General features: G+C 43.3%; 1 protein-coding gene across 3 annotated transcripts in view; it reads left to right on the top strand.

Annotated features, from left to right (window-relative positions):
• The window catches only part of SEC24D (SEC24 homolog D, COPII coat complex component), a 96,729-nt gene that overhangs the window by 59,317 nt on the left and 22,945 nt on the right, over nt 1-14,467 (top strand). For all 3 annotated transcript variants that reach the window (XM_054029881.1, XM_054029879.1, XM_054029880.1), the window contains 2 exons: nt 159-274; nt 10,434-10,558. In XM_054029881.1, the coding sequence (XP_053885856.1) occupies nt 159-274; nt 10,434-10,558 (241 nt within the window). The remainder of the gene's footprint in view (nt 1-158; nt 275-10,433; nt 10,559-14,467) is intronic.

The following is a 14,467-nucleotide window of genomic DNA, read 5'->3' as shown; positions in this document are numbered from 1 at the left end:
ATATTTTTTTCTTTTTAAAACTGCACTGTTTCTGCATAAAATGAGTTGCCCTGCTAAGCATTTGCACTCCTTCCTCAAGTCATGAAATGGGAGGTTGCATTGGTTCCGTGTTGTTTATTAAAAGAAGAAAAATTCGTTTTACTGTTTTGTTTCTTTAGTCCCTCCATTCTTCTTTCAACATCTGGACCACATTGGCAGAAGAACAGACCACTACGAGAGGCCAGAGTTATCTCTAGGATCATATGAATATGTCGCTACATTGGATTATTGCAGAGTAAGTATTTCCAGCACAGAAAACTGTTTACAAATTTATGTCAAAACAAACTGAATCTTTTAAATACCTAAAGCAGAATAAAGGCTTTTTCTAGTTCACACCAGAAGTTCAGAAGTCTATGAACATTTTCAAAATTGTAGCTGGTTTCAGAGTAGCAGCCGTGTTAGTCTGTATCCGCAAAAAGAAGAACAGGAGTACTTGTGGCACCTTAGAGACTAACAAATTTATTAGAGCATAAGCTTTCGTGGACTACAGCCCACTTCTTCGGATGCGTAATTGTAGCTGGAAGCATAGAATGATATATCAAAACTACCTCCCCCTCCCACCCCCATTAACATTGTTGCTCATGGTTCCTGTTATAACAATTGTTGAATTATGACTGTCAGATAAGAATTACAAGGCATTGCAGAAAAGTGTGTGGATCCACTAAGTTTCACCAGGGGCCTTGATTTGGTCCTAACTACATGGCATTGTTCTAGAGGCTACAGTTGAAATTTTCAAAGCAGTGTCATGTGTTAGTTACATGTCTTCTGTTAATTTTAAAGGCAGATGTGTGGCTAAATCTCATTCTCTGCTTTGAAAATCTCAGCCTAAGAATTTGACCTACCAGTTTTCCCAAAAATGAAAAATTGTTTGTTTGACCACTGTTAGCTGTAGAAGTATGATTTGGTCTTCATATTATGAACTCACTGAGGGCCTGATCCAAAGCCCATTGAAGTGAATGGAAGTCTTTCCCGTGATTCCGGTGTATTTTGGGAAAGGCCCTTAAACTGTAGGTGGGGAGTGGGGGAATTAAGAGAATTCCCAATAGAGCTTGATCAGTTCAGCATGGTTAGTTGTAAAAATAAATCATAATGGTTGTGGGTGACTTAGAGATCTGAGCTTCGGGTTCGAAACAGACTACCTGGAGCTCCCATTTCATAACCCAGCAGGGTCACATAAGCCCTTTACATTTCTACGGTTGATAAACTGAGTTTTCTCTGTTCTTTGTAGATGCAAATGATCCCCTGGTACTTTTGGTAAGAGTAATGGTTTGCCTAATGTTCTTGGCTAAACATACACTTCCCATCCCTACTTGTGTGCACACAGGTTGCTGTGCACAGCATGTCTGCCTGACTGCCTTCCTACCCCAGAGGTGGCTTCAAATTGTGAATCTGTCCTTACCAGGAGTTCACTTTTTAAAACAATTGCAGAGCCGTGTTGTGCTTATCTGTAGAAGCAGTTTAGCTCAGTCAGATGTCTAAGCACATTATTGTTCTTAGAGCTCAGATATCTAAACACCTTAAATGGAGGAAAAGATTTTAAAATCCAGCCTTTTGTTAACTTAAACCATGTACAGCACTAGTTTAACCTTTTAGATTTTTCTGTCTTCTTCTGTGGGGAGGTCAGTAATAGCTGATCAAACTCCTTATCCATGTTAGAAATCTGGCCAAAAACTAATCTAAGCTTAATCCAGAAAAGTGTTGATAAAAATAAAGTGTAGGTACATGTTATAAAATCAAGGGATATTTGAAATGCATTTCCCCACCACCACCTCCAGGGAGACTGATAAAGTAAATAGCTTTCTCAAATTAACATTAAATAGCAGACAACATCTCTGAAGACAGAATGGGCTGGTATTTGATCGCGGTTCCCGTTAATAGTAAAGTGGTGACAATTAGTGCCTGAGCAGTGATGGAGTGTTTCCACTCACAGAAAACATGTGTGGCTATTTATATTAGTTTCATAAAGAATTCTTTTCCTAAGGGCCCTAATCCTGCAAGGAGAAGTGTGTGGTTGGATCCCTGTGTCCACGTGGAGCCCTATGGGATTTAGGAGGGCTCAGTCCAGGTGGAGGGATCTGTCTTGGTGGTTCTAGTGCACAATCAAAAAATGGCTTATTTTGGGTATGTGCTAGATTTGTTCGAACATGCGTGCCACGCACATAAAATTATTTGAGAGAACTTGCTGGTATTTTCCCAGATATGAAGTATTTAAATCCTTGTTTGAACATACCTTTGCTCACTTTTAGCTTAATTCACAGTATGTCAAGTGTGATCTTCTCTGTCCATCCACATTCAGTTCTCATCGTAGACCAACAAAACTCCTATTAGCTCCGGTGGAAGGAGGATCAAAGTCATGATAAGCTTAAGAATTTGTTCTGTGGTTGCATGGTCTTGAATGCCCTTAACTTCCATTGAAGTCAGGGATTTGGCTTCAGAACATCAACTTATTGCTAAGTTTTTAGTAAGCATGTATTTATGTTGTTAGTAAACTTGAGGAACTCAGCAAGCTGATTAGTTGACCCCATAGTTCACTTGGGGCCTGATTCAAAGATCATTGAAATGATTGGGAACCTTTTCATTGACTTCACTGGGATCTGGATCAGGTCTGAGATCTGAAATGAGCTCAAGTAGGGAAAAAATATATATCTATATATTCATATTCATTCCATTTACTGTAGCTGAGGTTCCTGCACTATATAGATATGTAGGGAGGGGGAGGAATAGGAATATAGTACAGGAACCATAGCTACAGTAAATGGACGTAGCTCCATCAGTGCTGGTTTATGGCAGCTGAAGCTGCCCCATAACTTTTGAAAATTAATTTGTCTATCGGGTGTGTCCGTTAAAATATCTTCAAGATACTTGTTGTTTGTTCTAGAATTTGATTCTTTTGATTCAGGTAATAGTTTTATATCCAAAGCTCTTGTCATAAAGCTTAATTCATTCAGGAGGTCTGAGAAGTAGCTTTTTGTCAAGGAGCATGCTCTTATAATCTTGTCACAAAAGTGGATTTTCATGTGGATTTGTTTCAAGATTTATTTATTTTTTAAATAAATCCGTTAGAAATATAAAGCCTCTTTGGAAGTGTTAAGCTATTGCCTGTTGGGACTCTGACAGAGTTATTTGATATTTTTTTTCCCTTTGGTCTGAGTCAATAAAGTTTTTTTCTTTTCCAAATCTCAGACCAAAACTGAAGGATCACTTCCTTTGTGCTTATCAAACAATGAGGATGAACAGCTACAGAAAATGTTAACAAATAACAGCTGTTTTGTGTTATTTTATTGCTCCTCTGTTAAGCGGATGTGGCAAAAGCACAACGTCTCATTTCTATCATATATATGTCAGAAATTAGCCAAGATCGTTTTATAAACTGCTGTGGGATTTACAAAAATACATTTGATTTTTTTTTTTAAAGTAGGGTCCAAATACTGAAATCAAAACAGCTTGTAAAAACATGGCCTGCTTTTCCTCCCAGATCAGTAGAACTCCTGCCTTACAATGGTGCAAGTGAAGGGAGAATGAGGGCCATAGTTTTAAGTTTAGGGTAAATGTCTGGGGGATGGGAATGTTATAATTGAGGGGATAGGTAATGAGGAAGTGGAGCTTATCATTTATAGGTTTGTGTTTCAAATATGACTCAGTAAGTGACTGGGACTATTTATTTGATGGCTGTGGAACAGTCTACGTGATTGGCTTTGGACCATTTCCTAGTGGATGGGTGTCCACCTCATAAAAACAAACAAGCAAAAACGCCATTGCATGAGACCTTAAATAATGATCATTGCTAGCTTTAGTAGGGCAGCTAAAGACTGAACAGTCATGGAAACATGGAAAAGAAGCCCTTGAGGAATTCCATCATGATTTCAACAATTCCATCCCACCATCAACCTCAGCCTGGACTAGTCCACACAAGAGATCCACTTCCTGGACACTACAGTACTAATAAACGATGGCCACATAAACACCACCCTATACTGGAAACCTACTGACCGCTATACTTACCTACATGCCTCCAGCTTTCATACAGACCACATCACATGATCCATTGTCCACAGCCAAGCTCTACGATACAATCGCATTTGCTCCAACCCCTCAGACAGAGACGAACACCTACAGGATCTCTATCAAGCGTTCTTACAACTACAGTACCCACCTGCTGAAGTGAAAAAACAGATTGACAGAGCCAGACGAGTACCCAGAAGTCACCTACTACAGGACAAGCCCAACAAAGAAAGTAACAGAATGCCACTAGCCATCACCTTCAGTCAGCCCACAACTAAAACCTCTCCAGCGCATCATCAAGGATCTACAACCTATCCTGAAGGACGATCCATCACTCTCACAGATCTTGGGAGACAGGCCAGTCCTTGCTTACAGACAGACCCCAAACCTGAAGCAAATACTCACCAGCAACCACACAACAAAAACACTAACTCAGGAACCTATTCTTGCAACAAAGCCCATTGCCAACTCTGTCCACATATCTATTCAGGGGATACCATCATAGGACCTAATCACATCAGCCACACTATCAGAGGCTCGTTCACCTGCATATCTACCAATGTGATATATGCATCATGTGCCAGGAATGCCCCTCTGCCATGTACATTGGCCAAACTAGACAGTCTCTACGTAAAAGAATAAATGGACACAAATCAGACGTCAAGAATTATAACATTCAAAAACCAGTTGGAGAACACTTCAATCTCCCTGGCCACTCGATTACAGACCTAAAAGTCGCAATATTACAACAAAAAAACTTCAAAAACAGACTCCAACAAGAGACTGCTGAATTGGAATTAATTTGCAAATTGGACACCATTAAACTAGGCTTGAACAAAGATTGGGAGTGGATTGGCCATTACACAAAGTAAAACAATTTCCCCATGCTTATTCTCCCCTCCCCTGTCCCCCCAACACACACACAGTTCCTCATATCTCCTTGTCAATTGCTGGCAATGGGTCATTTTCATTACGACTACAAACAGTTTTTTTTCTCTCGTGCTGATAAAAGCTCACCTTAACTGATCACTCTCCTTATAGTGTGTATAGTAACACCCATTGTTTCATGTTCTCTGTGTGTGTGTGTGTGTGTGTATATATATATCTTCCTACTGTATTTTCCACTACATGCATCCGATAAAGTAGGCTGTAACCCACAAAAGCTTGTGCTCAAATAAATTTGTTAGTCTCTAAGGTGCCACAAGTACTCCTGTTCTTTTCATGGAAGCTGAACAGTCATGGAAACTGAACTACTGTCATCCCCAGCAGTGCCTTCAGAACAAAGCCAAGGAACATTTTGTGAAACATTTTAGGCCAGGTCTACACTACAAAGGTTTGTTTCTTTGATTGAGCTATGTCAGTGGTGTGAAAAAAACATACCTGGATGTTGTTCGCAATGCACCAGTTCCAAAGTTTCATAGCCTCTGTGCACAGGGACTGGGATCGAGCTCCCCCCTGCCTGTTCACGTAGAACATGCATGCAATATTGTCTGTCATTATGCATACGTGTTGGTTCTTGATCAGTGGTAGGAATTGACGGCACGCATTGCGAATGGCTCGAAGTTCTAGGACATTTATATGGAGAGAGGTCTCGGTTGAAGACCAAAGTCCCTGGGCTGTGTGGTGAGACATGTGTGCACCCCATCCTGTCAGAGATGCATCTAGAGTGGAGCACCCTCAGGGACATCTAGAGTGGAGCACCCACAGGGACATCTCTCGAAGAAGAACAGTGGATACAAAACCTGCAGACATTTCTCCACTGCTACAATGATCAACAACCCACTTCTCTGCAAAGACATATCTTCGTGGCTCCTAAGTATGTTTATCACAACACGTGGTATCCCCACTAAAGGCCCTAGTAACAACTAAATGGGTGAAACTAGTCAATCACTACGCTCTTGAATGAACTCTCTCACAGAAAAAATAAGACAAATACTATATCACCTCTGGGTGAGCACTTTTCACAAAATGATCACTCCATACCTGACCTCACAGTCTTCATCCTCAAAAGGAAACCTGCACAACACCTTCAAAAGATGACCCTGGGAGTTTAAATTCATAACTTTGCTAGACATTAAAAATCATGGACTGAATAGAGACACTGGATTTACGGCTTATGACAACAGTCTATAACCCACTAACAAACCTGCCCACCTCCCCAACTGCCCCTTTTTTTCCCCTTTTATCCCTTCCTTTCCTTATGACAGAAGGGGTGTTAATGGGCCACTTCACTTCAAATGGTTCCTTCAAATAGGTGTTAACTACTTGTGCTAAATCGGGTCGGCAACCTATGGCACGTGTCAAAGACGGCAAGCGAGCTGATTTTTAATGGCACGCTGCTGCCTGCCAGAATCTCAGCAGGCAGCAGCGTGCCATTAAAAATGCTGCCTGGCCCGCTCTTCTCTGCCCCCCCCACCTCCTCCCGCAGGGGCAGGGGGCAGAAGCTTGGTCCTGCCGGCTCCCTTGCCTTTTCCCGTAGTGTGCTGGGTTCCTGCCCCTCCTCCTTCTCTCCATCTCTCTCTCCCTGCCGGCTGATCAACTGATGGCCCTTACGAGGGAGGGGGTCAGGAAGGAGCAAAGTCATCGTGCTCGCTGCTCCCGGCGGAGGCAGAGAAGAAGCAGGGACAGGGCTTTGGGAAAGGGGGGGTGGAATAGGGGCATATTCCCTCCAGCCCTGACCCCCCCCACATACCTCCCAGCACCCTACACACACCCCAGACCCCTCCCTGAGCCTTGCCCCCCCCCCACAGCCCTCTGCCTTGAGCCCCGCAGCCCTGCACACCCCCCAAGCCCGTGCCCTGAGCCCTGCGCCCAACACCCCCCCAGGCCCCTGCCCTGAGCCCTGTACCCCCCTTATACACACCCAGACCTCTGCTTGACTCCTTCACCCCCTCCCCCCACACATACCCAGCCTCCCTCACCCCATGCCCTGACACCTGCACCCCCTCACATGCCCCCAGTCCTCTGCTCTGACTCTTGCACCCCCCCATACCCAGCCCCCCATGCACCGCTCACATCCCCACCCTGAGCACCAAACGGGAGCTCCTGCACCCCGCCCCCCACATTCCCACCTGCACCCCTTGCACCAAATGGGAGCTGCCCAGGTAAGTACCCCACACCCAAACCTCCTGCCCCAACCCTGAGCCCACTCCCTCATTCTAGCTCCTGGCCAGACTCTACACCCCAACCCCCAGCCTGCTCCTTCACCCCCAGCCCTGTGCTCAGTGCACTCCCACCCTCAGTTCAGTGCAGAGAGAGGAAGAGAATGGGCCAGAACCAGGGAGAAGGTAGGTACCCACTGTATGTGGGCCGGGACAGGACCCCAGACCGGCAGCGGGCTGAGCGGGTCTGGCAGCCAGGATCCCAGCTGGCAGGAGCTGGTGGATGGAACTAGGGTTACCATTCGTCCAGATTTTCCCGGAGATGTCCGGCTTTTTGTGTTAAAAATAGTGTCTGGGGGAAATTTGTAAATAGCTAAAAATGTCTGGGATTTCCCCCCCATGCAGAGCGAGGCGTGGCTGGGAGGGCTGCAGGAAATTCAGCCGCTCGCATGGGGCTCCGGCAGCCAGAGCCCTTCCCCCGCAGCTTCAGATCATTGGCCAGGCTGGACTCCGGCAGCTGTAGAGCTACTCCTCCCCCCCCCCCCACCGCATTCTCAGATCGCTGGCCAGCTGGGCCATTCGCATCGGGCCTCGGCAGCTCCTCCTCCCCCCACTTCTCCTTCTTCCCTGCTGCCCAGTGCCCCGCTCCGGCAGCACTGTGCGGGGGCAGGGACCGGGTTGTGTGTTACGCTGGGGAGTGCAGCCACGTGTTGGGCTCCGCGTGGAGCCCAACACCCTGTTCTGAGCAGCAGGGTAAGGGGGCCAGGGGGCTGGAGACGGGGCAGGGGGTTTCTGGAGGTGGCAGTCAAGGGACGGGGGGGGTTGGATGGGTTGGTGGTTCGGGGGGGGCCTGTCAGGGGCCAGGGGTGTGGAGAGGGGGTCGAGGCAGGCAGGGAGCAGAGGGGGTTGGATGGGTCAGGAGTTCCAGGGATCCTCTCTGGGGCGGGGAGCGGTTGGATAGGGTGTGGGAGTCCCGGAGGTCTGTCTGGGGGTGGGGGTGTGAATATGAGGCAGGGGTGTGGTTAAGGGTTGGGGCAGTCAGGGGACAGGTAGGATCCTAGGGGGCAGTTAGGGTGGGGGGTTCTCAGGAGGGGGCAGTAAGGGGACAAAAAGCAGGGAGGCTTAGCTAGGGGGTGGGGGTCCCAGGAGGGGGCAGTCAGGGGACAAGGGGGGGGGAGTTGGCGGTTCTGAGGGCGGCAGGAAGTGGGAGGGAGTGGATGGGGGCAGGGCTTCCCCCCCAGTGTCCTCTTTTTTGATTGTGGAAATATGGTAACCCTAATGGAACCCCTGAGCGGCAGTGGCCTGAGCCGCTCAGCCCACTCCACTGCCGGTCTGGGGTACTGGCCGCTGGCCCCGCACAGCCCGCTGCTGGTCTGGGGTTCTGGCTGCCAGACCCTTGCCAGCCGAGGTCCCAGCCGCAGGCCCCGCTCAACCCGCTGCCGGCCTAGGTGAACAGAACCCCAGACCAGCAGCGGGCTGAGTGGGCCGGCGGCCCAAGATTAACATTTTAATTTCATTTTAAATGAAGCTTCTTAAACATTTTGAAAACCTTGTTTATTTTACAATACAACAATAGTTTAGTTATATAATATATAGACTTATAGAGAGAGACCTTCTAAAAAACATTAAAATATATTACCGGCACACGAAACCTTAAATTAAAGTGAATAAATGAAGACTCGGCACACCACTTCTGAAAGGTTGCCGACCCCTGTGCTAAACAATCTGTTCTACTCTGAGGGTTAGTCTACACTGGCAACGCTAAAGCACTGCTGTGGCAACGCTTTAACATGCCTTGTGTGGTAACGGCACAGTCAGTCTTTAGCTAGTCAGTCTTTAGTTTCCCTACTAAAAACCACCTCCATGGGGGGCGTAGCTTCCAGCGCTGGTGCACTGTCTACACTGGCGCTTTGCAGTGCTGAAACTTGCTGTGCTCAGAGGGGTGTTTTTTTCACACCTCTGAGCGAGAAAGTTGCAGCACTGTAAATTGCTGGTGTAGACAAGCCCTGAGTCTGAGTATGTTTCCCAGACCTGAAGAAAAGCTCTGTGTAAGCTTGAAAGCTTGTCTCTCTCACCATCAGAAGTTGGCTCAATAAAATAAATTACCTCACCCACTTTTTAATAACTGTATAAATAAACATTATACATAGAAACTTGGTGTAGCTTAGTACAGTATGTTCATCATTTATACATTACTTACAGTACGAACAAGAAATAACATGCAAGAAGTTTTACCCAGAAGAATCAGTACCAACCCAATATGTTACTGGGTGCCTAGCTCTGTTTACATATAAATGATATGAGCTCATGCTTTATTTATCTTGTATAAAATCAGCTTTTTCTCAAAGTACAGGGGGCCTTTCAGTGGTTCGAAATTCAGCTGTTGTCAAGATTTGCTGGAGCACAAAACATACTTATTCATAGCCAGTCAAAGTGCAGGAGTTGCACTTCTGAGGAGAAAACCTTCTCTCTGGCGGCAAAAAGAAAAAGATTTTATATGTTGTTAAAAAGAATATAGTAGACAGAAAAGTTTGGTATCAGTTGTAATGCTTCTGGTGAAAGCTTTTTATCAGGCTTGGTCTTGGCCCTGAAAATGTTGAAGAGCATGCATGTCAGAATAAAAAGCACTCAACACAGCAGGCATCCTGAGGAGACTTGAATAAAGACAGTTAAGAAAGATGATCTATCATGAAAACATTCATATAAAGTACATGTCGAGCACAAAGAAAACACACACAGTTCCTACCGACAACAGGACTCTGAATAGGCATAAAGGCCTGTCGTAGCTAATCTCAGTGCAGGCTCAGATCCTAAAGTGACTGAGTTGTTTTGCTTAATTTTGATTGGTCTCCTATAGCTTATCAGTGTTTTGGTACAAATGCTGATGGAAATTGAATTGAAGAATTTATTCTAGTGAAATGCTATTATACAAATGTACATGGAAAGGAAAAATAAAAGGTGTGCAAAGAGCCAAAGAGACGTTATTTAAACATTTGAAAGTTTACAGAAAACTTCCTGTAATATTTGTCCACTCCGAATAAATACCTTCACCTTGATGTTTTAGACTAGCAGGAAACTATTATCCTGTAATGTTTTATTCCAGAGATGGTGCTTTTCAAAGATTAGATCCTCATTTTAATTATTATTAATTTATTTAGTATAGGTGTCAACCATCAAATAATTATTTGGATTGCCTGATTGAGCAGTCTGTAGGTTTTGTTGGCCTTAATGTGTCACTCTTTCTAGTTTTGCTTTGTGTATGTGGATGATGATTGTTTGTTTTTTCTGTAGAACAACAAGCCTCCAAACTCACCAGCCTATATCTTCATGATCGACGTGTCATATAGTAACATAAAGAGTGGCCTTGTTAAACTCATATGTAATGAGCTGAAGACTGTGCTGGATAAACTTCCAAGGTAAAGAGATCACAGTGTGTTTTATATAATTTTCCACATTTCAACAACTCATTTGCTGAACAGAGAAAACAAAAAAAGCTTCAGAAAATATCAAAATTATGATAAAAGAATTTTAGGACAATAATTGACAGATCATACTAGACTACATATTTAACATTGTTGACAGTTCTAAAATAGTTTGGCATCGAGACTTGCTTACCTTGTGAAAAGTAAAGAGCAGTTATGGAAGTTGAAGATTTGGTTGGTTTTTATGGTTTTAGAAACTTGAATAAAGACAGTTAAGAAAAATGAATTATCTTGAAAACATTAATATAAAGTACATGTAGAGTACAAAGAGAAAACACACAATTCCTATCGCCAACAGGATTCTGAATAGGTATAAAGGCCTGTCTTAGCTAATCTCAGTGCAGGATCAGATCCTAAATACTGTAATTAGATTTTAAAAAACCCACATTTTCTTCAAGAATTGTTTTTTTGTTTTCATATAGTTTTTAATTCCTTTAAGGGAAATAGTATTAACATTATCCATATAAGGCAGTCTAACAAAATTTGCTGATTTTTTTTTTTTTTTTTCCCCCACATGCCATGGCAGAGATTTCAATGTATCTTTGCACTCGGCTGCTGTAGATAAAAACTTTTGCAAGAAGATGAGATGAAATTACAATAGATATCACCGCCTCTTGTTAAAATTATTTTTATTATACACATTTCTGAGATGCTAAAGGTATTGCTCTTTGTCTTTAGTAATAAGGAAGTATATCTGCTCAGGGCAATTGGAGCTAAGGGTTTATGCCAGGCAGTTCTATGGAAATGGATCACTGATAGGCAGGAGAAAGGGCAAGTGAAGTGGGTAAGGAGTAAACCCAGATCCTCAAAAGTATTTAGGCACCTAAATGACTGGAAGGGTCTGGGGGTAGGTTACCCCAAGAGTCTCGGGAAAGGCAACTCCCATACCAAGTTAAAAGGGATTAGAGTTTTCTATCGCCTTATCAGGGCCTCTGTTTTTCCCATAGTTGCTTAAAACTGTAAGGTAAAAATGTTCAAATTCAGGTGCTTAAAACCAGTCCCCCAAATGTATATTTAGGCACTGAAATCTCTGGAACTTGTGAGTGCTCAGCACTTCTAAAAATCAGGCTCTGAATATTAGGACTTAAACCCCTACCAGGAAGGCTCTAAAGAGAACTGTGATGTGTTTGAGCCATGTTAGTTAATGCTGTCTGCTTCCACATCCATGACTAATCTTTAGACTCAAGAGAGAAAACTGCAAAATTCACTATTGAGGTGATACGTGAAGAGTATCCTCTTACAGAACTGCCCAGATGCATGTTGCTTAAGAGTGTTTTGGTTAACTAGCTAATATGTGCACCTCTTTTCCACAGAATAAAGGAATATATAAGTGCAGAGTATTATTAATCCTTTGGCTTTGTCAAGATACTGAATGTTGGAATAGCCTTCTTGGTGGTTACATCAGTAACCCAGTAACAGTGTCTGAGTGGCAGGGGAGAATTAGAACCTTCCCTTCAGAAATGATTCATCTATCTAGGTGCAGTTTGCAAAGTTATTTCAAATATGTCATAATGTAGCCCAGGAAGTATAGACCATTGATTCATTTTTGATCAAAGTAATCCTTTTATGATCAGGCTGTGTTCCCATGAGCCAAGAATGGCAGATTAACATTCTACACTGACATGAGAATTACAGATTGGAGAAAAGAAAAATGAGAATTTTTACATTTTAAATTAACTTTGTGAATCGTCATAGGCAATTCATTTTTAACATATCTTGAAAACAGCTAGATCTGATAGGAAATACCATGTCAGGATTCTTTCATGTAATATTTTCTCTTTATTGCTTGACCCTCAACAAAATAGGAATTGTAATAAAACACTGTGTTTATTTTACCTTCTCCCACTGCTTGTGCGTACTGGATGTCCAGAGCATAAGCATGGGCTCATCCAAAGGCCAGATCATGGGCTAGAGTAGGGGTCTCAAACTCAATTTACCTTAGGGCCAGTGCCAGTCCTCAAATCCTCCCAGCGGGCCAATAATGTCACTGAAGATGGTGTTCAGAAAAGAAAATGTTTATATTGTATTTTTTATTTCGAATTTCTTAGAAATAATAAAACTGTCATACAACTTTATACAATTCTTCGCCTGCCAGACAGTTTTTAGTGTTTGCCAGGCACCTGGCAACGCTTCAGTTCTGTCAGTTTGTTGATATTTGGCCTCAAGTGACTGAGCAGTTGAAACCTTCAGGATTGCAGCAAGGTGGGCATTAGACAGTTGTGTTCAGTATTTTGACTTGTTTATATTCATTGTGGAAAAAAGTGACGCTGCCTCCATGGCTGACTCTGCCCAGGGTCTAGTGATGGTATCTCTGTCCCTCTCCCGCAGCTAATGGGAGCTGCAGGGGGGCAGTGCCTGCAGCAGACATTGCTGGCAACGTGTCTGCCTGCATCTCTCCTCCATGGGCCGCAGTGGGGAGGTTCTTGGGCTGCAGATGGCCCACGGGCTGGGACTTTGAGACTCCAGGTTAGAATCTTTGCTGGGATGACACCACTGAAATCAGTGGAGTTATGCAAGCAGAAAAGTTGGCCTTAAAAATGCATAATGATACACTTTGACTAGCGGCTGATTTGTAGAGAAAATATTTCTGTAGTAAGATAAGAGGGCTTTTTATTTAAACACTGTTATCTTTATAGTTGTTCCACTTAGTGTTAATTTACACTGTTGTTACTTTATGACTGTATATACAGCAGGGACCAAGAGAACAAAACATACAGGGCCAATTAGTGGGAGCATATACATGTCCATGGGCAGGATTGTGTCTACAACCGTGCTACGGTAGAAATAAAATAAAAATCTGATTTATTTTAAACAACGGAAGAAATATTTCCTCAGCGTTTTTAAAAATATTCAACTGCAAACAATCACGACCAAATCCTGACTCCTCTGAAGTCAAGGGGAGTTTTGCCATTGACTTAATTGGGTACAGGATTTTACTGTCATTGAAGGACACACATTTTTCAGAGCATGGGTTCTCTATCTGGGCATTGTGAACAGGTCTAGAGGTCGTCTTTTCCAAAACCTTTTTTTCTGTTGTAATGTTTGGGTGGAGAAAGCTGAGACCTGATTTTCTAGAGAGTGGCACATTGGTTGTTTGTGATTCCCACTAGGTCACAGAGAGTAAATTTTACCCTGGTGTAGAGGAGCAGCACAAAGCCAGTTCATCACTCGGGTCCTCGTGATGGTGGCTTCCATCCTATCAATGTGCTTTTGAGGGGCCTCAGTACATCACAGATCAACTCATAAACTATTGCAGACTGCCACAGAGAGAATGTGGCCAGTCTTTTCTGGACAAAGATGGTGTCCAGCTAACACCTAATATTTGAAGGGTAAACTCAGGGCAATCTTCATTTATCTTGACAAATGCATTTTAATTTTATGACTAGCTGACAGAGTTCTTCTCTTCTGAGATAAATAATTGATTTGGGTGGGTGAATAAAATACCTGTGGTTTTTATCATCATTCTTATCATAGGAAAGGGTGGGTAATGATGTTGTTCCTAGGCTGGTAGATTTTTTTAAAAACAATTTTGCAAAACTGTTACATCGTATGATAGAACTTTTTAGCATACTGGTTTACATACTGTAATATATTTTATACACTTAAGTTCCTTGTAGCATGAGACTTTGCGCAGCATTGGGCTATTAAATTTTTGCAGAGCATATGAGTGAAACCTCTGGGAGTTTGTTTGTTTGAGAATTATAGTATATGGTTTGTGGATTAGTGACTTTCTATCATGTTAATTTGTTCCATGAACAAACGGCAATCATACACTTTCACTCTGAATGACTTCTGTTGTAGATTAAGGGAAACAGGAAAAACAATCTAAATACATCTGAGTCC

Source organism: Malaclemys terrapin, chromosome 5 (genome assembly GCF_027887155.1).
Source record: "Malaclemys terrapin pileata isolate rMalTer1 chromosome 5, rMalTer1.hap1, whole genome shotgun sequence".
Taxonomy (NCBI): Eukaryota; Metazoa; Chordata; order Testudines; family Emydidae; genus Malaclemys; species Malaclemys terrapin.
This window is presented reverse-complemented; position numbering and strand designations above follow the sequence as displayed.